At 38.5% G+C, this 26,651-nt stretch overlaps 1 protein-coding gene across 6 annotated transcripts in view; it reads left to right on the forward strand.

The window, feature by feature from the left end:
• The window catches only part of LOC105475542 (dynein cytoplasmic 1 intermediate chain 1), a 319,181-nt gene that overhangs the window by 192,572 nt on the left and 99,958 nt on the right, over nt 1–26,651 (forward strand). For all 6 annotated transcript variants that reach the window (XM_011730892.3, XM_011730897.3, XM_011730894.3 and 3 more), the window contains 4 exons: nt 4,097–4,186; nt 11,421–11,583; nt 14,020–14,119; nt 22,618–22,743. In XM_011730892.3, coding sequence (XP_011729194.1) covers nt 4,097–4,186; nt 11,421–11,583; nt 14,020–14,119; nt 22,618–22,743 — 479 coding nt within the window. The remainder of the gene's footprint in view (nt 1–4,096; nt 4,187–11,420; nt 11,584–14,019; nt 14,120–22,617; nt 22,744–26,651) is intronic.

The following is a 26,651-nucleotide window of genomic DNA, read 5'->3' on the forward strand; positions in this document are numbered from 1 at the left end:
GTTTCTCATTTGTACATACTATAAACACAATACATATTTGTTGTGTGTGTGTGGTTTTTTTTAGACTGATCAAAAACATATTCTGTGGGGAAGGATTTTCCATTTAAGGAATTAGATAACCTGCTATTTCCTCACATGCTTCTATGCATAAACCTAGACATCGTATCACAAACCTAGTCCTTTTCATAGCCAAGCCCTTCACAGAATAATATTTTTCCAATAAGCTGGTAGTGGCACTTTTGGTCGTGGTGTTTCTTTTTTGACTCTTCTGAGAATTAATGTTTAAAATAAACACCCTTATAGCTGTGAAAGATGAGAACTTGTTACTATTTAAAGCTGACTAATTCAAAGTCATTTGGTAAAACTGCTTTTAGTTTTAAGAACTAGAAGATTTAAGTGCACAAACTAGATGGCTGTAATGAAGGCACAATTGTTATCTATAGTCAGTATAGCTAATTATCAATGAATACAGACCTTGATCCATTACTTCCGTTGGGTCCATGGATTGAGAAGCAAGAATCTATTTGTTACTAGTCTTATTTCCTCCAAAGTCTTCACACAACTCACTCCCTTAACTCCTTTAAGTTTTTGCTCACATGTCATCTCGGTGTGGCCTTGATGGGCCTTTTCACTCTGTTTTAAATTGAGACTCTCCCACTCTTGACCAGAATGCCTCATCTCTTTCCTATTTTGTATTCTCCCCCATAGCACTTGTCTGACACAGTATATATTTTGGTTTTTTTTATTCGTTTGTGGTTTCTCTCCACTGGAATGGAAGCTCCATGAGCACAGAGATTATTTTGTCTGTCTTGTTCCCTGGTGTGTGCCCAGCACCTGGCACATAGTAAGTGCTCAGTCAATATTTGTTAGAATCTAAGGCAACATTTGTTTTGAAGATTTCTGCTTAAGTATGTTCCCAATGACCTTGATGGTTTAAAAAGCAATTTTGCATTTGTTATTTTACTTAGTTATTCTTACAATAACAATGTGTTTTAAGGAAGGTTTATTATCCCACTCCAGTGGATCAGAAATGGGGGCTCAGAGAGTTCCTATGAATCGGATAAAACCCAGGGGCCAGCAAGTGGTGGACTCCAGCCTGGAACAAGATCAAATACTTCCCTCAGGGTGCTGCTCTCACCCAAGCTGTGAATCTTTCTGGCTGGAGGAATTAACACTTCATATTAAGCATTGCCGGCCAGGTCTCAAAGCAGTGGATTCCAGAATGAAAATTAGAACAGAATGTGGTTGTAGCATATATATACCTGATAAATAAAATAATCCATTATGTACAGCTCTCAAGGGTGTGAAACATAACTTCTCAGCTACAACTTGTATTTGCTCACCTCCTGAATGTGGACGAACAATCCATGTTGAGGCCATGCAAGTCCACCTCAAAAAGTCCCTGCAAAGCCTCCTTACCTTGCAACATATCATTGCAGCTGCTTGTATTTCAGCCCTTTCTCCATGGCATTTCTATTTCACATCATGCTGTGGTTCAGGAGGCAGTTTGCATAGTGGTTAAAGATCACAGACCCCAAAACAGGCAGAGCCAGACAGAACTTGAAGCGGGATGTGGTTGCAATTCCTTCGGGGGAAATTATTCTGTCTCCTCATCTGTAAAACTGGACGAATGGTACTAAGTTCTGATAAATAAATTAGATTATACAAGTGATGCACTCATCACTGCCTTAAGATTATTGAATATCTCCTGTATCCCTTCTTAGTAAATTGTAAGATTATAGAAGGAAATGCACTTACTGGCTTTATTAGTTTTCTAGTGTTGCCATAACAAAATACCACAAACTGGCTATTTAAACAACAGAAATGTAATGCCTCACAGTTCTATAGGCTAGGATCTGAGATCAAGAAGTCTGTGGGCTTGGTTCCTTCTGAGGACTGTGAGGAAGAATCTGTTCTCCTAACTTCCGGTGGTTTTCTGGCACTCTTTGGTGTTCCTTGGCTTGTAAAAGCATCAGGCTGATCTTTGCCTTCGTCTCCACATGGTGTTCTTCCTATGCGTGTGCGTGTCTGCGTCCAATTTTCCCTTTTTATAATGGCACCAGTCATATTGGATTAGGTGCCCTACTCCATTATAACCTCATTTGAACTAATTATATCTGCAGTGACCCTATCTTCAAATAAGGCCACATTGTGAGGTACTGGGGTTTATTACTTCAACATATGAATTTTGGGGACACAGTTCAACCTATAGTTCTGGCCTTATTACCTTGGTTTTTGTTGTATTTGCCCTGTACTTAATAAGTGTCAGGGTATGGCTGCTGAATCTGTTAAAGAAATGTCTCCAGAAGGTTCAGAAATGAAGCCACTTACCAGCAGCTGAGAGGCCTTTTGAAAACTGCCTCTTCATCCAAGGTTTACTGAAAGAGGAAACCTCTCCAGCTAGATCTTCACTAGACTTTGTGTTTAGTCCTTGGGTCGGGAAGATACATCATGTCGAGATGGATATTTTGATCAGGACTTTCCAAATGGATTTTTGTGTGTGTGTATGATGAGATAGCATTAATATCTTGACATATGGATAAGGACATAGATATGCTATTTGTAACTTAACTTTTTAAAGATTTATTTGTTTAAAAGTCTGGGTAACAGTGTTCATTTCAAAATTTTAAGTGCGACGTTTCATCTAATAAATGTGACCTTAGGGGTTTGTGTGAATAGAAAGTGACAGTTTTTTAAAATGTTTTACTTCCTTTCATATATATATATATATATATATATATATATATATATATATTCCTTTCATATATATATATATATATATATATAGTGTGGTTATAAAGTAGTGAGCTTGGCTCCACAGTCTACCTGCATGCCTATAGAGTATAATATTTCAATTAAAATTCATATTTTTAAAATTCTAATATCTAAATTGCAATGCTATGCTTTACATATGTATATTTTTAAAATTGATATTCCTTCCACAAATCACTTGCTTAATATTAGTTAGAATTTTGTAAGTTGTTTTTCAGGATGTATTTATTTATTTGAGCATTTAAGTATGCATTTATAATATATTCTAAGCGATTGGTGCTGAAATTTTGAGTTGATGAATCTCAGGATTTATTGTGATGGAAATGGGACTATCCACAGAGCTTGGGATTTTATAGAAGGTCTGTAAATACTTATTGAATGAGCAAATATATGGGGTAGAGAGAAAAGCAAAGTCATTTCTTTTCAACTGTATTTGAACCAATGCAATCGATAACCTACATGGAGTACAATACCGTATTTAAAGACTGAAAGCAAATTTTATTTTTTATATCATTTTATTTTCTATAATTTGGATTTTCTTGTGACACCTTGACTCTCCCCTAAACCTTCTGCATTGTGCCTGATGCTTTCAAACACTCTATAATGGAAGGGGCCTCTAGGAAAGGCAAGTTGAGAGAAGAGGAAAAATGAGCATACATTTGCATAGGGCAGGAAGGGCACTGTAACATCTGGCAGGGGTAGCCAACTCAGTCGACTTGTTAGTCTCATTAAATTCACATTAATGCATGAACTGCTCTGAATGTGTAAATACCATTTTGAGTTGTTTTCTCCCAGACCAATGGCATTGACTTTGGGGGCCCTTCCCTTGGTTGTTTACTTGCCAATGGCATTTGACCTGGGGTCAGACCTGTATTTAACCCTTTCCTGTAGGTCAAAAACAAATTAATTTGGTGAGAATTAAATTGGAAATGAGTCATCTGTACAACAGGTGTCCCCTGTGGAAAATGTGCTCCAGGTGGAAACATTTTAAAATCTATTCCTGGGCCATCTTCGAAGAAGCTTCAGAGGTCAGGGAGGCAATTCCAAGACATCCCACATGGTAAGGGCCTGGAGCTGGATGTACAGGTGCCCTTTCGGTGTGGTTTTCTCAACAGCTTGGGGAAATTTTCAAAGAGGCCCCTTTTGGAGATAATTTATTCATAAATTCATGAACATTTATCTTGAGCATTCATTGTGGACTGATTTACTTAGATGTTGCCCTAAATGATTGGAACTTTACCCTTTACCCCTACCTCCCACTATCAACCAAAGACTTTGATTTGGAGGAAAGAAAATATTGTATTTTTCTCTTTCTTTTTTCTAGAGGATGAGGAAGATGAGGAAATGGTGGAACCTAAAGTTGGCCAGGACTCAGAACTGGAAAATCAGGACAAAAAACAGGAAGTGAAGGAAGGTATGGTATGGAAAATAAATTGAGTAATCATCTTACTGTTTTGTTTGCCTTTACTGATATAAGAGGCTATAGAGTTAAGTAAAAATTGAATTTGCATCCCCTATATGGAAGATTTTCTAGGACTGTACAATACATTACATTTAGCAACATAAACTGTAATCTCCAAAGCAAGAGTCATTTATTTCTTGACTGATAAAGGCAAATAAAGTGCAAAACGTCCACAATTTCAGTAACAATTCTAGTCACAATTCCAGTAACACTTGTTACAAATTGCCATGTTATCTTGTTCACAGAACCATATATTCCCAATGATAACAGTAAAGCAAAGGACTAGATATAATTATTTTGTCAGTAAATTCTAAAGTGTTTTCATGTGATCTACATAGAAACATTAATAGTGATCAACGCTAGTAACTCTGCTATTAAAATTTTTCTTCTGCAACTCTGCCTGTATAAGGAGGAACAACCTCTTACATGTTCTGGTGATAATATTAACTAACATTTATTAAGGGCTCACAATGCCCTTGGCTCTCTTCTAAGCACTCCACAGATACTACTCACTCATTAAAACATTATTTTGAAGCAGATACTATTATTACCCCTATTTTATAGGCAGAGAACTCGGAAGAGAGAGATCTAAAAATTTATCCAAGGATACATAATGTATGAGTACATGAGCCAAGATTTAGAGTTAAATCCAAAGTGTACATTTTACCCTGTTTCCCTCCTCATGATAGCACTGTACCTATAAGAAGAAAGAAAGAAAAGAGAGAAAAAAAAGGAGGGACAGGAAATACTGCAGGTGACATTTCCTTACAAACCCAACCTTGTATTACCTTGAGATTCTCAGCCCATGGAGACAGAAGAGAATTTTGAACTCGTCTTACTTGCTGGCAAATGGAGAGTGGGACCTGAGAACTGAATGTAGATTAAAAATGTTCTTCCATATTTCCTACTGAGTGTCCCAAGTATAGATCAATATAACTCTGATTCGAAGCTCATTTGATTTGTAAATTTTAAAGATGGTTGTGGCTCTGGCACAGTGTGGCAGATGTTCAGCACTGGGGTCTTTTGTAGGAATTGATACATACTGATCCCAAGTCCTCACTTCAACATCTTGTGCTCTCATGAGAAAATTAGAGTAGCCCAAATACCTATTACAAATGACATCCATATCATATGGAGTTAAATGAGACAATTTTTTTTTTTTTGAGGCAATCTCGCTCTGTCCCAGGCTGTAGTGCAGTGACTTGATCTCAGCTCACTGCAACTTCCACCTCCCAGGTTCAAGTTATTCTCCTGCCTTAGCATCCCGAGTAGCTGAGATTACAAGTGCGTGCCACCACGCCTGGCTAATTTTTGTATTTGTAGTAGAGACGGGGTTTCACCATACTGGCCAGGCTGGTCTCAAACTCCTGACCTCATGATCCACCTGCCTCAGCCTCCCAAAGTGCTGGGATTACAGGCGTGAGCCATCGCGCCCAGCCACAATTGTAGAAAATTATTAAAAATCACTTCATATTGAGGCTCATTTGAAGTGTGTCTGAGTGTGGGTGTTTAATTTAGTTTTGGTTTGTTTTATGCAATCTCAGGTATCTAAAAGCCAGTGTGAGATAATAATGAAAAAGCATAGCCTCTGGAGCCACACTACCTGGAATCAAATCTTGTCTCTGTAGATTATTAGCTGAGTGATCACTACAGACTAAGTTAGTTTAACCTTTTTTTGCCTCAGTTTCCCCATCTGGCAAACAGGTTTTTTAAAAACTCAACAGGGCTAGTATGGAACAATACTTGGCACAAAGTAAGTGCTGTATAAAAGTTTGCTAAATTATCATTAGTAGTCTTGCCTTGCAGTGCCTGGGTCTATAACTGGTTTCTACCCTGGTGGGATGGATGCCCTTGGGAGCCCCAGCTCTCTGTGCTTAGGTTTGCCATAGCCCATAGCTTTGAAATAAGAACATGGTTACAGGGGCCCCAGCTAGTACATTTAAAAAATGTGAAACTATCAATAGAGATACAAGCAAAGTCCTCTAAACTCGTTGGAGAACTATCATAAAAGGTCTTCTTTCTGTTACTGTGCTAGGTCTCAGACATTGAGAAGTTCAATCGCTGTCAAGTTCTAGGGTGTGACTGAGGTTTAGGAGAAGATTCAGCATTTTAACAGTGGCATTCACAGAAGACACAAGGCTTACTCCTTCTGAGAGTCTAAATGAATTTGATCAAAGAGATCTCACATTTAAACTTATACTAAAAACATCTTTTAAAAAAAAGTTGGTGAATAGAATATCATGATTACAGGTGCAGTGAGGTACAAAATAAGTCAGGATCTATTAAAGTACTCCTTTACCCTTTGCAAAATATTCTTAAAATATACCTGGTGATAAGGAGCTGGGGTATATTTTGTGTGTCTTGGCATAGATTCCCCATCACCAGCACCCCAGCCCCAATCTCCAAATCGTCTTCTCCAGCAAAGCAAAGCAACCTCCTTCTTAAGTTCCAAGTGAAAACACCCTTCAGTTTTAACTGTTACTCATGCTTCATGGAATTGATTAAAGTCATGTTAAAAGTCAAAAAGAAGTTTGAAAGAACATTTCCTGTTCCTGCTGCACTGTGTGCCTTATTCTCCATTAATGGCTCTTCTGCAAATTAACACATAATGGGTTAAAAGCATGTTTATGTTGGCATCAAACTCTGGCTTTTTTTTAAAGCAAGACAGTATTTTGCAAACTTTTGAAAGAATCTTTAGCAGATATAATCGTGGCGCCATTCACACGACTGCATAGTAGTTAGGGCTGTGTCAGCACTTCCATTATGAACCCTGCGTTTCAGGGATTTATTACTCAGCCATAAAAATTTGCTCTGGGCTGAAACTTGACATACACAGTTTCAAACCAGGGAACACATTTTTGAGAAATCTGGCTTTTTTTTTTTTTTTTTTTGAGTGAAAAGGAAGAAAAAAGTGTTGAGGGGGACATGGGGAAAACAATCAGTACTCACTAACTTTTGACATTTTTGCCCGTGTGACATCAAAGTGCATTAAACAGTAAAGAAATGCAGTCTTGATTTATTACTGTTTCACTTTTTTCTGCCATAGAGTAGGAAAAAAGCAGGTATATTTTAGCTTGTAATCAAAGTTTAGAAAACTTCCATATGTCAGTGTCCTTATGTCTTCATGTTTAGAAATTCAAAACAACACAACTGGGAACCTAACTTTTTTGTAAATACGAAATCAACTCATAAACCTCACATTGACTTCACAGAAAGATATCCTTCGCTTTTAGTTTGGTTTGGTTTTCTTGCTGCTGTTTATGAACTGATTTCACTGTAAAATTCCCATGAGAGCCACTGTCCTTATTTAATCTAATGTTTTTCCTGGCTACATGGGTTTATTTATTTTTTATCTCTTAGAGATTCTTGAAAAATATTTTTGAATAATTTTTATATTGAAATTTAAAGCAACATTGCTGAAACAAGTCAAGACATACTGGTGGTAGATATTTTTAAAATAACTTTTAACATAGAAATGAGATACTAAAATCTCAATATAAGTTGTGAACTTATTATAAACTGTACATTTTTATAGAGGGAAAAAATCACAAGAAGGCTAGAATCCAGAAGATATAGTTTAAAGTAGTATAAATTAATTAAAGACAAACTGACGAAGTATACATTGAGGATAGCAGGAAAAGTCAAGAAAACACAGCAAATGAGATACAGTCATGCTTGAAAGATACATTTAAAAGTATTTTCATATATAAAAATAAGAAAAATTAACATTTCCACAATTAAAAAATGGACCCTAAATGAAATTTATATTTGATTTTAATTTTGCGGGCCACAAATTGATAGAATTAGGCTGTCTTCTGAATTTCATGTATTCAGCAAAATTTCTTTCATACATGGTATAAAATAATATAACTGGTTAAATTTTGGTAAATTTGAAAATTGTCTTATCATTTGGATTATATGTAAGTTATATCCATGCATTCTACTTTTCATAGAGTAGAATGTACTTCTTCTTAAAGAGCTCTTTAAATGCACAAAGTATTGTTAGCTGTCAGTTCTTCGCAGAAACATCCCATGTTTTGTGTTGTGAAAACAAAGAAAAAATCTGCTATAATAGTATTTTCTGCTTAACCCATAAGAAAAACTATTATCCATGCCCATGTTTTGTTTTGGTATGCCCTTTGCTATTAAATTCCTACCTTTTTAATGCCATGAACTTGTTAAAAAATAATTTATTAGGTTCCAGGGATAGGGAAAAACTGTAGAAACAGATACTTCAGGTAGAATTTGGCATTTTTCTTGGAGTAAAACAATTCCGATTCTATTTGTTTAGTCCTGTATTTTGAACTTTGTGGGCTCCATTAATCAACCAATTTTCTTTCATGAAATATGATGCCTAGAGAGGTTTTTATCTCTGAACACACCTTTTGGTTGTGGTTCCTGGATACTCCATTGTGTTTTCATGATATTGAAAAATACTTATCAATTTAAAGATTAAGTATCAGAGGTTTTGTTTATACAATCAAAAATTACTATGGCCCTATTTAATTAAGTTGAATATTGTTTATAACTTTTAAAAAGTACTCATCTGCACATGCATCTGATTATTTTCTGCTAACAAATCATGTCATTTGATCCCTGTTCGACATCAAAGCTTAATATAAAATATATCTTTTGTTTGCTTCGGTAGCATTTTAATTTCAAGCCAAATATTGTATTGTCAAACATAATATCTGGAGAGGATAGTGCTCCACCTACCTGAACTTGGCCTCCACAAGCACACTTTGATCAGCCATTTATGTTTCTGTTAGAGAAGAAGTTGTGTGTCTTGAAAGCTGAGATCAAAGTGACAATAGGCTACAGGGAAGAAAAAAATTACAGAAAATTACATAGATACTATTTTTTATTCAAGGTAATGGACCTGTAAGGAAAGATACCGGTGAAATAGAAGTGGTTAGAAAAGATACACAGAGACTAGAAAGATTTTTTAATATAATAAAAAAAGAAATAAGGGAGAAAAATTCCTACTTCTTTGTTTAATTTCAAGTGTGTCTCAAGTCATCTATTAACAGTGACCAAAGCCAAGTGAGTCTTTTTAAATAAGACATTCTTCTTGGCCTATAGTATTCTTGTTTAGTCAGGTTTATTCATTTATTTAACAGTATTAACCAAAACAAAATGGACCTATCATTTTGTAGGGTATTTTCCCCTTTTGCCTAGTTCCATTATGTAGTTTTATTATATTCTGGAGTGAAATAATTCAAATGTCTCATTTACAAGAGTTTTAGAAAGCAGACTAGTGTCTCAAAAAAAAAAAAAAAAAGAAAGCAGACTAGTACAGTACTACTTCATCACCAATTATTGAAGCCCAGCATATTTAGCTTTAATTCTTAAACCAGACTTAAAGTTTAGGTATCATCCCCATTTCATAGATAAAACTACTGCCCAGAGAGCTTCAGTGCATTGATTAATGAATCAAAGCTAGCATATGGCAGGGTGCTGGAATCCAGGTTGGTTTCATAGAGTTCTTTGTGTTATTTATGACCTCCACCTATTTTCCCACTACCTAGCTTAAGTCTGAGTGTGCACATTGCCTGATTCAGCATTTCACAAACTAGTGTCTCAGCAGCACTGCGCACTAGAAGTTGATGGGGTCCTTGGAAAGTCCCAGTACACACTGGACTATTTAGGGCTCCAGAGGCTTAGACAGCAAAGAAATATTTCTAATTTTATTTACGGCTGCTAGAAACTACAAGGTGGGGTATGTTAGGAGAAATTCTTCTGCTGTAATGGATGAATCACATGTTGCCCTAATATTACCTGGAGAGCATTTCTTAAGGTGTGAATGAACTACATCAGGATCATTCTAGTTTCTTGTACAAATAGAGATTCTCATGTTTCTCCAGACCCCCTGCATCATGGTCTGGGGCAGGGAAGGGGAGGCTAGAAAGAGGGAGCTGTTATGAACATTGGATCCACTGCCATGACTTGACTCTGTAGGAGGGCTTCTTGACACTACAGATTTCTTAGGCTTCAAAATACAGTTAATCAAATTATGTAACACTTTCATAAAATATTATGCTACAAGTGATAGTACCTAAAAGATTCTTCTGACCATGTGGCCAGGTAGAAATCGATCTGGTTATTAGGATGGTTGTGGAAGTGCTTGAAAAACCCTGTGGGTGAGTGGTTCCACCAGAGGCTCCACCTGTGATTGTAATGCACTACCCTCCTCCTGTAAGTTTAACTTCAGGAGCTTCTGTACTACTAACTGAAAGAGTAACCAATGAAAAGTTTATTGAAGGCTCTCTCCACCAGAGTTGAACTGGGGTTCTGGAAGAACCACAAAGGTTCAGCTGACAGTTTCTGCCCTTGAGGGTTTTTCAGACTGGGGAGTTCCTAATCCCTTCCCTAAAGTTTTATGTAAAACTTGCAATTGAAGGAATGGTTTATGTAACCAGATGGTGACTCCAAGGTGAGCTCACTTTCAGAAACTATGACATACTGCTAGTTATTTGATCTCTTTGTCTCATTTTCTATCTTCAAATTTAGTTCGATAAGATTAATCATGCTAGAAAGGTAAGGCAGAAAAACAATTGTGGGTTGTTTTATAGAAGCATGTATTTGTTCCATGTGTTTGTTTAAAAACGGAAGATCTTGAGTGAAAGCAGGTTTGGAATGATATATTTCTGCTTTTGAATATAATCTATATAACAATCAGTCAGCCTTACCAACTCACCATTTAAAATAAAATGAATTTATGAATTTACTCAGTAGAAAGAGGAAACGTACTATGTGGATCATATTATACAGTGTTCCTAATTATTTAATGTTGCCAGCTTGACAATGGTACCATAGCATATATAAATACATAGTTTTGTGAATTTATCTATTATGCCATATTTGAGCTGCTTTTAGGTTAAAAAAAAAAAACATTTAGAACTGATTGCTAAAAACACACCAATCTATTTTTATTTGTAATCTTCTTCAACTCTTCAAAATAATAATTGGACCAAATATGCAATCTTTTTGTGGGGACATCTGCAGAAGCCTTTGGTGTGAATTTATAAATAATTTAGAATCAATATTAGCAATGATTTGTTTCATTGTGTCTTGCCACGCCTTTGATAAGCAGTCTCTCTCAAGAGTTGGGTTCCTCTTGATAAGTTTTAATTGTCCCTTTTTCCTTCCCTAACAATCTCTTTTACAAAAAAATAAATCAATAAAGCCCCTCCAAGAGAGCTGACAGAGGAAGAAAAACAGCAGATCCTTCATTCAGAGGAATTTCTCATCTTTTTTGATCGGACAATACGGGTAATTGAAAGAGCCCTGGCTGAAGATTCCGACATCTTTTTTGACTACAGCGGCCGAGAGTTAGAAGAAAAAGATGGGTTAGTCTCTTGTGTGCATTCTTTAAAAAATAGCGTAAGTTATCTGTTAATTCTACATTTATTTATGTTCTGACTAGGAAAATTCCAAATTAAGAAATCAGAGGAGGGTGAAATTTTGGAATTTATCTTGCTGAACAGCTTTGACTCTGGGCTTTGGTGGCAACTTCTGGCTTAGAGCTTCCTTGTAATTATCATGTGCTTCTGTGAAATGCTTTTGAACTTGATATCTGGGGAACAGTCCAGGTGATAGAGACTGCAGAGTCACATGCATTATCCTCTGAGAAAACATTCTTATAAGCAGCAAAGGAGATTCATGTCGTATCTACTAGATTTATTCCTGATGTCCAAGCAAATAGTAAATTGAAGAAAATAAACATGAGGTATGGGAGAAGTTAACTCATGTGGGTAATGATGAACAGAGACTGGAAAATGTTTCCTCTATTTGGTACCATAAAAGTATGCATATGTGTATATGCCTTTTAGGAAACATATTAATATATGCAAGAATATATTTACAGGCAAAACAAAGCTAATCAATAAAAGCAAGTGTCCCTAAATGACTTCCTCTGTGACTGTAGCGTAGGTACTGGAAAAGGCCATGACTGTCAACCATCATCATGGGGAGAACAGGAGGGACTATATGAGCCTTATAAACATAAATATAGCTGTTCTTAGCCCCAGATCTCTTCTGGCCAAGAATGATATGTGAAGGTAGGGTCTCTTGCCTTTTTCATCAGCCCTGATTTTTTTTTTTTTTTTTTTTTTTTTTTGCCATTTCTAAAATCCAAATACATTCTTTTTTTTTTTTTTTTTTTTTTTTTTTTTTTTTTTTTTTTTTTTGAGACGGAGTCTCGCTGTGTCTCCCAGGCTGGAGTGCAGTGGCGTGATCTCGGCTCACTGCAAGCTCCGCCTCCCGGGTTCACGCCATTCTCCCGCCTCAGCCTCCCAAGTAGCTGAGACTACAGGCGCCCGCCACCACGCCCGGCTAGTTTTTTGTATTTTTAGTAGAGACGGGGTTTCACCATGTTAGCCAGGATAGTCTTGATCTCCTGACCTCGTGATCCACCCGCCTCGGCCTCCCAAAGTGCTGGGATTACAGGCTTGAGCCACCGCACCCAGCCCCAAATACATTCTTAAAGGACAATGTCTTATCATCATTGAGGATGCTCGAGGGAATGTAACAGAGGCATGAAAACCAATTTCAAAAGGGAGTCCTGAACATGTTCTCAATAGTAAGCAGCATCTTTAGACTGCCTTGAAGAGACAATAATATTTTGAATATATATGTTCTGCAATCTTCGTGTTCTTTTGAGAAGCCATTTTTCTATGACTTACTGATTTTGTTGGCCCTATTTCCCTCTGTGTGCTGGCTCCGTTTTATCCTAGGCTCCTGGCAGGACTTGTGTGTGTGTGTTTGTGTGTGTGTGTGTATGTGTATATATATATACACACACACATGGCCTGAGTTTGCAGTGGCAGAGCTGAGGAAGGGTTAGCAGAAAAAAAAGTCATATTAGGTTTACTAATTAGAGCCCAAATAACTTGTTGGAAGCCAGGTCACCCAATCTGAACAAGAGCCATATAAGTTAAGTGATGCAGGGTGCAAGCCAGCAGTTGAAGCAAATGAACAGAGGAAAGGTGGGTGTAGAAGAATTTCTGAACCAAAGCCCAGGCAACTTAGGCAGCTTTTTATGCAGATCCCATAGTTCCTGGCCCAGAGCAAACATTACTGGATTTAAATACTCAGCTTGTGGAGCAACTGCATAACCAGCACTGAGTTCCTTGAAGGAGGTGTTATGGCCAGTTGAGTGTCAGCCAAGTAAACACTGGCTAAAGTGTAATCCTCCTAGACTCAGATGCTGTTTTGGTCCGTGGCAGAAGTGATAAGTATCTGGAACATATCTGGTGAATCCTCTACTGTCTACCACGCCTGTCTCATGGTAGAAATTATCACTTACTATTGAGTGAGGAGACTACTGCTACAGCCTATCAGCATTTCCAAGTAAATAAAGACATGCATATCATTTCTGGTCTAAGGACAAATAAGGTAGTATTGATATCAAAGAATCCTCTGGTGTGCTGTGCTCCCTTGATAGCAGAGATTTCTAATAAACCCTGCTTCAGGCCAGAGCCTTTCAGGGAGAGGCTCTGGCCTGAAGCAGGGTTGGAGAAAGCTTGGGACTGGTCAAGATGGGAACTTGAAACAAATCTGACATTTCATAATAGTCTTGAAAAGACACAGAAACCCTTTCTGGGCCAGGTTAGAAAAAAAGAAGACCATCTTTAGTTCTTTAATTTTGATCAGGGGATGTAGCCTAGATTAACATTTCAGCCTCAGAGAGTATTGTGTGCCAGGCTTTTGCCACATCAGTGCTTCTATATGAGCAGCATAGAGAAAGAGCTCCATATTTATCTCTGATGTTTAAATCCTCCTAGGGATGTTCAGGCTGGAGCCAATCTTTCTTTCAACCGTCAGTTCTATGATGAGCATTGGTCCAAGCATCGAGTGGTCACTTGTATGGACTGGTCCCTCCAGGTAAGAATTATTGCTGGGCTGGGACAAACTGGGCTTGTGTTCTCATGGCATTTGTATAAAAAAAAGAGATTCGTTTACTTGCCTATGATTTCCTCTCTATGCTTGTTGGTTTCTTCCCCCCTCATTTTATTGAAGTTTCAGTTTCAATTCTCTACTCAGTTATTTGTATTTATTGAGTACATACTATGTGCTAGGTACCAAACAGGAAGCCAGATTGTTCTGTCCATGAAACTGCTCCATTAAGATGACCACTGATTTCCTACTTGTCAAATCCTGTGGATATTTTTAAGCCCACATCTGTCCTGACCTTTCTTTGTCAAGCAGCTTAGTCAGCGTCCTTGTGCCTATAGAAATATCCTCTTTCCATTGAATTCTCACTACTCTCTCTACTCTCTCCTAGTTCTCTGACTTCTCTAAGATTTCCTTTTCCTCTAACCATCCTTGAGGTCCCTGTGGTCATGCCCTCAACCACTGCCCTTCTTCCCAATGTGCTGTCTGCAGGAGATCTCTTCCACTGCTAAGGATTCAACCATGAATAGCCTGTTTGTATCTCCTGCCCAATCTCCCTGCTGAATTTCACTTTGTACACCAGACAAAGCCACTATTCTAGCTGTCCCATAGAATCTTAAATGAACTATTAACTCGTTATTTTCATATATCCCAAATCTTTTTTTACCTATTATATGATCTCTATGTTAAAGGCACCACAATATACCCAAGACCCTAAAGCAGAACTTTCATCAACATTGCCAACTCCCTCTAGTCTTCTAGACCCAGTCTGTCACCAAGACCTTCCACGTCTCCACTCATATATTCATCATCTAATACTATTCTTAACCTTCAAACTGATATTTCTACCTTCATGCTTGTCCACCTACAGTTTTCCCCTATGGAAATCTACCCAAACAATCTTTCTAAAATAAAAATCGGATCACTGGGCTGGGTGCGGTGGCTCACGCCTATAATCCCAGCATTTTGGGAGACCAAGGCGGGTGGATCTTTTGAGGTCTGGAGTTTGAGACCAGCCTGGCTAACATGGTGAAACCCCTTCTCTACTAAAAATACAAAAATTAGCCGAGTGTGGTGGTAAATGCCTGTAATCCCAGCTACTCAGAAGGCTGAGGCAGGAGAGTTGCTTAAACCCAAGAGGCAGAGGTTGCCGTGAGCCGAGATTGTGCCACTGCACTCCAGTCTGGGTGACGCAGTGAGACTCCGTCTCAAAAAAAACAAACAATAAAAAACCTGATCTCTTCATTCCCTGGACCAAAACTCCCCATTACCCGTAAAAAGGAAGTTTAAGCCCATCAGTGTGGCATTCAGAGTGAAAGTAGGCAAATTTACTAAAAGCCAATTTGCCGAATAGCCACCTCAACTAGGTAACAATATACCAGGCACTGAGTAGGTAAGTAACATATGCAAACACACAGCCTAGTGTGGTGACATCAGAATTTGAACCTAAGCATCTGATGCCTGAGCCCACATTCTTAACAACAATGTTCCTTCCTGCAATAACAGTGACGTAAGAACAGTGAGAGAAGCAGGAATGATTACTCCTAAGCACTTATGCACAACACAGTTTCTGCTTTCTTGTTGTCGATCCAGCTTTTATTGGGAATAATAGTCATAGCTAGCTTTTAATTTATTTTTCTTATATGCAAAGCACCATGACAGCTGCTGTGAAGGCTTTCTTATTTTCCCTTCATAACAGTCATGTGAGGCAGCCACCCTTACTATTTCCGTGTCATATTTGAAGAAGTTGAGGCTCAGAGAAGCTAAGTAACTTGCTGAAAATCACTCAACTAGGGTATGGTATAGTGGGGATTTATACCAAAGTATTTTAGCATCCCAAGGCATATGCTCTTAACCACTGCTTCCCACAGAGACCTTCTGGATCTGAAACTAAAAGAGCTTGTAAAGGTGCAGAATGATATGGGGGCAGATAGCAAGTGCTCTCAAAGTTCAGTGAAGGTTGGAATCTGCCTCTGGTCAGACAGCGCTTCTCAGAAGACTGAGATTTAGACAAATGGAGGGGAGAAGAGGGTGTTCTAGGCAGAGCTATAAAATGGATAAGTCCCAATTAATCCTATTGAAGAACAGGGGAACAAAAGAGGGGTGTAATTCCCCATAACTAGACCCTCATCAGCCATCAAGTGGTTGAATGTTCTCTCCTCTTGAATCCCTTTTTGTATCCAAACAACAAAGCACACAGTGCATGATCGTGCAGAGACTGAGACAAGCAGGGTTTGCCCAACCGCTTTCCGCCAGTGTGTGGGTGGTCTCTGAGCACGCTTGAGTGTGTGCACAGAAATCAGATCCAAGCCTGAGGAAGCACTTAGCTCAGCTTGTTCACTTGTTCAGAGTCGGGGAATTACACAGGAACCTTATCTGACACATTCCTCAAAGGCAACTACAACCTTGTTCTCGGGTCAGCTGATAACACTCCCTGAGGAGGCATGGGGTGAGGCTGGTCCCTGCCTTGCCTCAGTAGGTGATGGGCCACATTGCCCGTGGATGTGTTTCCACATAGGGTCTTGCATGATGTTTGTGTTGGAGGAAGTAAGTTGGGAATAACAGAAACTCTACCATGGAGAGACCACATTTATTTTCCCCTATTTTTGTGTGACCTACCCACCTACGCTGTGGGGGAAATGTTTGCAATTTTGAAAAATGCATTGTATATGAGGCACAAGAAAAAGAGATTAGAATGCTCAGCTCCTACATCACAACACTTCTGTGGGGTTCAAAGGACCAGGATTACATACTTATGGGATAAAGAGACTTTTTGATGGATTTAGATGCAATCCAATGATATTAAGAAAGAAGAGAGATAGAGGAACAGTCTTGGTGTGTAGTGGTGGCATGTATGTCTAGGATGATTTCCTGAATGTAACAGAATAGAACTGAGGGGAGAAAAAGGAAGAAATTATAAGGTTTCAGCATAGCTTTTTTTTTTTTTTTTTTTATCTCCTGGGCTGCTTAAACCAGAACACTTTAACTTTGAAATATTTACAAAACATCATCAAACATCATTCCTTGGAAGAAATCTGGGAACCTGGAGGATTATGTCAACTTTGTCACCCACTGAACATTATTTAGCACAGTGAGTCAATAATATTATCACACACCATGTGACAGAGTTTTCAGATGTGTGCAGAATCAGACTCATGATCTTACTCCCACCATGTATACTCACTTCCTCTCACATGTAAATTGCATCTTCCACTCCTGCAGTCATCCAGGATGCAAACCTGAGTAATCTTTGGCAGTTCAGTTAGTTGCTAAATCCAATCAAATTTACAATAGCAAAAAGATTACTATTGACAGCAATGCAAATCCACAAACATGGATTTGACACCTACTTTATGTCATGCTCTCTACTTCTTGCTTATGTTAGGAAACAGCTTCTTACTGGTCTCCCTAATGTCAGTCTCTATATTGTTAAGTCAGTATAAGTACTTTTACCAGATTAATCTTTGTAAAGATTACTTATACACTCTGTATCAACTTGGGCAAGTTGCCTAACTTCTCTTGGCTTAAGTTTCTTCATTCATGAAATGATGATAATCGTATCTAGCTCACACACCTATTGTGAGTATTAAATGAATTAATGTGTATAAAGGAATGATAATTTGGCTGGACACAGTGGCTTACACCTGTAATCCCAACACTTTAGGAGGCCACGGCAGGAGGATCACTTGAGCCCAGGAGTTCAAGACAGCCTGGGCAACATAGCAAAACCCCATCTCTACAAAAAATACAAATATTGGTGAGGCATGGTGGTGCATGCCTGCAGTCCCAGCTACTTGGGAGGCTGAGGTGGGAGGATTGCTTGAGCCTGGAGGCAGAGGTTGCAGTGAGCTAAGATCTCATCACTGCATTCAAGGCTGGGAGACAGATCAAGATCCTGTCTTAAAATAAAATAAAAATAAAGGACTGATAATTTTAAAAGTGTCTGGTGCATAAGAAACACTCAATAAATGTGACATAGTAGTGAGAAAAGCAGTAGCAGTATTATCATTAGCTGCAAAGTATGACTCCTATTTTGTCCCCCAGAATAAAATCTAAAATCATTAGCCTGTACTCAGTGACTTCCGTGATGATGCCTTGAGGCATTTCCAGGCCTTTCTTCTTTTATATAGCTTGATATATAGCTTGCCTCCTAGCCACATAGTAATACTACAACCTGATGTCTATTGGACATATTCTTCTTCACTGTATTGGTCAAAAAGACTTTACCTTTGGCTACATTCAGTAGACAGAGGAATTTACTGGGGAGTCATTATAGTAGTTAGGGAATCCATGAAAAAGATGAAGAACCAAAACAGAAATTGTAGGAATCTGGGCAGCTTGAGGGACCTCACCAATAAGCTGCTGTCCTTATCCAGACCCCTTTGCCAGCTCCCGGGTCCTGTGTCTCAGTTCAAAGTTTACAATATTCTGGTTAGAGAACGTGATTGGCTCAGCTGGGTCAAGTATCAACCCTGCAATTAATTAATTATCCCTGGGAAGTTAGGCTTCTATTTACTGGATCCAAAGAGAGATTCACATGAACCAGGCAGATACCAAGAGGGGTCTCCTGCACCCCTCTTTGGACTCTTGTCCCTACTGTCATCTGTCCTAATAACCTACCCACTTGACAAGGCTTAAGGTCTCATTTCTTCTCAGAAATCCCTTTCAATTTCTCTTACTGCCACACCCCACACCAGCTTCCATGCTTATTTATTTATTTATGTTTGAGATGGAATCTCACTCTGTTGCCCTAGCTGGAGTGCAGTGGCATGATCTCCCCTTACTGCAACCTCTACCTTCTGGGTTCAAGCGTTCTCGTGCCTCCCCATCCGGAGTAGCTGGGATTACAGGAGCGAGCCACCAGGGCTGGTTAATTTTTGTATTTTTAGTAGAGACATGGTTTCACCCTGTTAGCCAGGCTGATCTTGAACTCCTGACTTTAGGTGATCCGCCCTCCTCGACCTCCCAAAGTGCCGGGATTACAGGCGTGAGTCAGCATGCCTGGCCCCATGCTTCTGCAGAACCTTGCTTCTGTCTCTATCTTAGCACATGTCATGGTCTGTTTTTGTATTTGTCTTGTAGTTATTTCTACAGGTGTCTTACCTCCCTCCACCTAATGATAAGTTCCTATAGAGAAGAGCCTATTATTCAGGGCATCCATGTCACGTATTTTACCTGCCATGGTGCCTTACATATTTATAGGGGACACTTGAGGCTTGCCACAGTGGAGAGGAAAGGACAAAGCTTTTGAAGCCCAACAGACTTCAAGTGGGGTTCTTGCTTTATCACTTATTAGCAACAAAGCTTGGAATATGTTATTTAACCCAGGCTCTGGGTTTCTTTGTCTGTGGAAATGAGTAAACCATTGCCTACCTTAGAGGGTTATGAGGACCAAATGAATTAACATATCAGTGTCTGGTACCTAACGGGCACTTAAAACATGATGGTTCCTTCCTTTCTAGTAAATGCTAGTTGTTGTTGTTGTTGTTGTTGTTGTTGTTGTTGTTGTTGTTTGACAGAGTCTTACTCTGTCACTCAGGCTGGAGTGCAGTGGTGCACTCTCAGCTCACTGCAACCTCCACCTCCTGTGTTCAAGCGATTCTCCTGCCTCAGCCTCCTGAGTAGTTGGGATTACAGACACACACCACCAAGCCTGGCTAAGTTTTGTATTTTTAGTAGAGAAGGGGTTTCACCATGTTGGCAAGGCTGTTCTCGAACTCCTGACCTCAAGTGATCTGCCGGCTTCAACCTCCCAAAGTGTTGGGATTACAGGCGTGAGCCACTGCGCCTCCCCGCCTCCCCCAGGTTTCATTTAGTTGTTAGAAAAAATGGGCTTGAAAGCGTATCTGGTAATTTCCAGGTAAAATTCTCCTAGAGTAAATATTGGATAATTCAGCCCTATGAGTAACCAAATGATCATGAATTTAGTAATTCTTTATATTCTCTTTAAAATCATAATTTTGAACGACATTTAAGATTAAATAATGGTTTAGCGATTTTTACTGGAAAAAGAAAATATAAGTAGTCATGTTCAAACAAACAGTGGAAAAAGACATACTAGAGGGCACCTTGAAATCCCAAAAACTTGCATGAGATAATATTTAAATCAGTATCTTTAGGCCTTACGATCTCAGTTATAGAAATTATGCCAATGGCATTTCACTGATAAGTTTACTAAAGCACTCCCTGTTTTCTAAAGGAGTTTTAAAACTAAATAGTTTTAAATATTTTTAAGTGGAAAAAGAAAAGCTGTAAGTGGGTGCCAACAATGAGACCCAGCTGGGTGATATTATTGCAGAAGCATCTGGCCGCTCCTTGGCCCCTGTGGTAGTGGTGTTGATGTTTATAGAGTTGCCTTTTCACATGTGACATAGTTAAACTTCAGATGGACAGTCTGGAGACTTCTGTGTTTATCTGGATGTTAGTTTCTTTGAATGGGCTTTGAATCAAAGGCCTTTCTTAATAGGCCTTTGATTTATCCGCTGAGGAGCGTTTTTTAATAAAGAATGATTACTTCCCCTGGTGGCCACATACATTTGTATCACTGTATGCTTATATTTCCTCTGCACAACCAGCAAGTTGTAACTCTCTGCAGCTTTCTTTAGTTGAGGCTGCTGGAAGAATGAATAAGACTTAGATTTAGTTATTTTTAATAGAAAAAAAAGATCTGTCTTCAAATTCATAAAGACAATCTTCCATAAAATATATGTATAGAATAATGAAAAAGGAGGAAAAAAATAAATTATAAGAAGAGAGTGATATGATCTGCTATAATCCTGATGCTGTATTTAATAGGGCTGCCTTTTGAGACTTCTGTGTAGTAATGACATTTTCATGAAATGTGTCCTAACTCAAAAGTACTTCCTATGAGATTTGTCCTTAGTTTATTTAATAACACTCAGGACAGAGTTGATGTAGGGTGTGTAGGTCTTTCTAATACCTAGAATCACTATAGAGTCTTTCTTGTTATTTTACTGGGTATGCTTCTTGCATTTAAGCCTTTAATTATTAGCATTGTTTGACAACAAAGGATGAAATAAAAAGCCTTTCTATTGAGCACATAATTACTAAAATTAAAAATTTTAAATAAAGAAATTTTGGCACAAGTTTATTATGTGCTAGGAATTGACCCTGGATTCAGAGGTCAATAAAAACCAGTCCCTACACTCAAAGAGCTTACAATCTAGTGACAAGACATAGGTATAGAAAAAAAATTATAATGCATTTGACATGTGCTTTAATTGGCAGGGCAGACACATAATACTAAGGGAGTTGATAATAGGCGAGGAAGGAAGTGGTTGGTTAAGTCAGGATTGTCTGGAGGACTTGATGCCTGTGTTGAGTCTTAAAGGATGAGTTAATTATGTAAACAACACAGAAGAGGCATCCCAGTGAGAGTGAGTATGAGACTTATAGGTACATAGATGTACCTGTGTGCCTCAAAACTAGTCCAGTGAGGCTGGGTCATAGGGTGTGGGAGGTGGGGAGAAAGAGGGAAGGTTGTAGGAGAGTAAGCAGGGAAGGCAGAAAATGACAGATTATTAAGGATCCTATGTGACCTGCATTTTGCCTTGAAAGTAATGATGAGCCATTAAAGTATTTTAAGCTGAGAAATTACTTAGCCAAATGTATATTTTGTAAAGTCTTCCTGATAAAGGATGAAGAATGGAGTAGGTCAGTGTAGGAAGCCATTTATGAAACTGTTGCCTTCATCCAGATAAGAAATTAAGTTAGCAGGCTCTGACCTTAAAGATAGAAAGAAAATATTCATTTAAAAGGTATTGAGGAATTAGGGAAATTTAGTAAATGGGAGTGAGAGAGAGAAAGAAGTAAAAATAAATGTAGAACAGCTGGCCTGGGCCAGGCACATGTTAGTGCAAGATGCTAAAATAGGGAACACGGAGGAGCCGTAGGTTTCGTGTGGAAGTCAATGAGCTCATTTTTCTATGTGTTGAAAGTGATGTGTCTATGGGCAATCCTGAGCAATCCCCACTATGAAATGAAATCTGCATTTCAGAGAGAAATTAAGCCTAGAGATATAGATTTGAAAATTACCAGCATGTCAAGCTTACTAAAGCCACTGGAGTAGATGAACTTACTCAGGGAGAACAGGCCTCCTTGGAATATATGTATAGAAGGAGAACTGGCAGGAACTGAAATGAGAAGTCAGGGAAGAAAATCAGGAGAGAAAGATGTAATGGAAGCCAATACTGGAGCAGGAAGGGAGTAGCACAAAGTGTCATATAATACAGAGAGGTAAAGCGATGTTTGTAGTTTGATAGTTACCGGTGAGTATGACAAGCACATACGGAGTGTTGGAGGCAGAAGAAAGACTGCAGGAGGTTGCAGCAATAAGCTGATACTAGGTATGCCAGAACATAGAAAGCACCATTTACACTATGCAGTATACCACGTGTACGTGGTAATAACGAAGTTTTCCTTGTGTTGTCATCTTAGCATAATTCATCTTTGTGACCTCTTCCATTTAGTACCCTGAGCTGATGGTGGCTTCTTACAACAACAATGAAGATGCTCCCCATGAACCAGATGGAGTGGCCTTGGTTTGGAACATGAAGTTTAAGAAAACCACACCAGAATATGTCTTCCACTGTCAGGTAGGAGTCAGTGTAGTAAAAATAACTTACATCTCCTGCTAGACCAAATATAGTTTGTGCTGTATTGCATCTGTCTTATGCTGAGAGGAAGAACTCAGTTTAAAAATGAAATTGTTGACAATTTTGGAAAATTTACCCACAGTAACCTAATGTTTTGGGAAAGTGGCAACCCCCCGCCCCCCCCAGACAGTTAGGAAGCTTGGCTGGGGACTGTGTGCCATTTTCTTTCTATTTAAAACAGCCCCCATGAGGATGAGTTTATAAAGACCTCACACTTATGAAGAAATCGTGGTGTGCCACTTCCTCTGCTTAAAAGCAACATATGCTTGCCCACCCACGTGGACATCCTCAGAGCACTACCATTTCAAGTCTCCTACTCTCTTGGAAATGCAGTTCAATGGATTTTGCCGATTTTAAGTTTGTGGGCGCCATATTGCTTAACACATAATACTTTTGTAGCCGGCGTGGGGCAAGACTTACCACCCATATTTCTTGAGTTACTTGGAAATACAGATGCTGTTTCTGGTTTGAAAATGCAGAGCTAATTTCAAATATGTTTGTATTTTTCATTCCTTCTCTCTGCGGACACGTCTTCTCTTCCACTTGACACAATACAGGCTGAAATTATGGTACCCTTGGACACGTTCAGCATTGCTCTGTTGCCATGACTCTGCCTAAATAATAGGCCTCAGCATAGGCCAATACACCAACCCTTTTATTAATGCTCCTATCCTGTGATTATGCATAGGCAAATAAAAAACAAACATTTCAGCTCAAAATTGCAGTTCCTCAAATGTTACAATTCAGAGGTACTGAGTGGCAGATTACTCTGAATACAAATACATCATTTGAAAAGGGTGGGTAAACCTGTTGATTTTTGGAAGCTTAGTGCCATTTTCTATCTAAGAGTCAAGTATCTTTTTGAACTAAAATATGTTTAGACTTTAGAGTATTATCAGATACAATTTGGGGAATAGGAGCTGCTGGAATAGAGTCCCAGCCTCAACCTGATTGAGTAACTTCTAACTCTGGCCATGTTTTTCTAATTTGCTATCTCAAAAACAACTTAACAAGAAGTCTAGGTCTGTATGGTAAATAACCTTTATTTTCTGAGCCTTTGAAATAAGAACGGTTCTTTCTTTCTCTTTTTCTTTTTCTTTTTTTTTAAGATTTTCAAGTCAGCTTGATATGCTCCTTCTGTAATCATAGAAGCACAAAATCCTAATTTTGTTCAGTTTTACAAGGTTTGCTAAACTCCCAGGAAAATACTGTGAGGGTTAAGAAATAAAGAAAAGCACATTTTTGAAAAACAGTGCCTTTTATTTTGATATTACAGGAAGTATATCTTTGATTTAAAAAATCTAATAATAATACATTATTATAATCAATATGTATGATCTTTATTATGATTTTTAAATTTTAATTATATTAACTGACTACAGGTTTTAGGAATCAACTGTAAATTACTTGTTTTGCCACATGACAATAGTTAATACTAGTATTAATTGAAAGGGCATTCGTGTGTGTGTGTGTGTGTATCTTTGGAACCATTGACTAAACATTTCTCCAACAATTTTTTTTTTAGTTTCTCCCTTAATGATCCAATATATGTCATTGAGAAGAAAATACACTCATGATTTCAAAAAAAGCAAGAGGTACCCTAAATATATTAACAAGGTAGTCATACCAGAGTTACCAAAAGATACTGAGTAAAATAGTTGATTCCAAAAACTTGTAGTCAGCACTTTGATACACATGATACTCATGAAGTTGGGATAAAAGCCAGGTAAATATCACTGGCTGCCAAAGAAAAATAAAATTGCTATGATATTTAGTATTTCTGAACTGTTGGGAGATCAAATCAGGAAACATTCAGCAGCCAAGGAAGTCCTAGATAAAAGAGTGATGGAGGTTAGGTAGACGGATAAGATAATAAAGGCAATTTGGTTACCGTTGTACTAAAGTGTGATACCTGTAGCAATATCTACGTGTTTCTGTATTTTAAATTTTCCTAACACTTCTGCCTTCATGATCTTTGTACATTGATTGTACAACAGAGAGGTAGGAAAAATGTTATTATTCTCTTTTTCCAGTTGAGAGATTTTATACTTTAGAGGTTACCCAGCTAGTGAACAGTAGAGCCAGTCCTGGAACTGATGCTTATTCTATCGCATACATTGTGCCATCACCCAGGCTGCCTTCTAAAAACGTGAGCAGACATGGGACTTGATAGCAAAGGCTGTACAGCCCATTCAAGGTATATTTTTGGCCACGTACCCTTATAAGGTATTGATTAGACATGGTTCTAGACATGGGTATCTTTACCACATTCTAACCCTAAATGGAAATTTAGAGATCCCACAGAATTAAAATATATATGTGGAAAAACCAAAGCCCTCACTCACTGACCTATAACTTTCCTTCTATGTCCTATCTGATCTTTGCTAAATCTTATTACAACTGGTCCTTTCTAGACACTAACTCAGGGAAATCAGGTATTTTTAACGTGCTTCCACATTCTGCTGTGATGTTCTGATAATTTCAAAACTAGACAATACATTACTTAGAAAAAGGGCAGAGGTAGAGAGTAGCAAGAGTACCTCATGATGACTGTACTTTTATAATTTTGGAGTAATTGCATTAGCTATTCATTTCCTGCTGATCTCTGCTGATTCTTCATATTTTTAAAAAGTGTATAATTCAGCTACTCAGGAGGCTGAGGCGGGAGAATGGCGTAAACCCGGGAGGTGGAGCTTGCAGTGAGCTGAGATCCGGTCACTGCACTCCAGCCTGGGGGACAGAGCGAAACTCCGTCTCAAAAAAAAAAAAAAAAAAAAAAAAAAAAGTGTATAATTGTAAGCAAAACCAATGGATCAGAAAAGCATTGTTTCAGTCAGTGGAAAGCAAATGCACAAGAAACAGACATCAGCTCCATGGTGTTTTGTAAAGACTGACAAGCTTTTAGCCTACTCATAAAAAGGTTTTAGTATACAGTTTCATTTCTCTGTGTTATGGATAGCAAGGCCAAAATATATCTTCTACTGTCACGGGCAGTTTTGGTGTCTTTACTAAACTGAATTTTTAGTATGAGCTCTGGTCCTGCATTTTCTATTTTTATTTCAATAAAAACTGTCTATACTTGGAAAATATTGGTGGACCCTGCATAGAAATCAGCCACTCAGCCTCGTAGCACACTCTGGCAGTGCTCCTGCTGTCTTCTGTAGTGGCTTCCACACACTGTCATTAGATTATGTGTCTGACCACCCTGCATTGCTTACCCTGGTGTGGTCTTTCTCTTTTAAATGGAATGAATAGAATCAGAAATATATACCTTAGAATTATCTGCATTGAGGTAAATGGAAAAGCTATGTTTAGAGTCTTAGCTTGGTCAGAGGTTTTTATTTTTACTTTTACTTTTTCCCGATTTGGTTTCTTTGTTCTTGGCAATCTCTTTTAGAGGGGGATCTGACAATGACCTGAAACTGACAATGACCCTTGCGATTTCAGGGCAAAGCAGAATGCGAAGTAGGTAATATCAGCTAACCTCATTTGTGTCAGTGTTTAAGCCCTCAGTCTTTATTCCTACATGGGCTTCACTTCCCATTAAGATTCTATAAAGGGTGCAGATGTCATTGCTGCACACGGCCTCAGCTGCCCAGTGTTTGATTCTGTATGAGGTTCCTGCTAACCTCAAAGAGAGTTCCACCTGTGAAGAGTGACGGTAACATAGGAGGGAGTGTGGGCTGGTGGTTAGGACAGGGACAGAAAGTTGGGACTTGGAGTTCCATTCCTAGCTGACCACACTGCTGAGTGACCCTGGGTGAGTCATGGGGGCCTTATTGTTGTGTTTCCCAATCCCATGCAAAGAAGACTTTCTCTAGTCTCTAGTGTAATTGTAAAGTTTATTT

The sequence above is a fragment of the Macaca nemestrina genome, chromosome 4, assembly GCF_043159975.1.
Source record: "Macaca nemestrina isolate mMacNem1 chromosome 4, mMacNem.hap1, whole genome shotgun sequence".
NCBI classification, from domain to species: domain Eukaryota; kingdom Metazoa; phylum Chordata; class Mammalia; order Primates; family Cercopithecidae; genus Macaca; species Macaca nemestrina.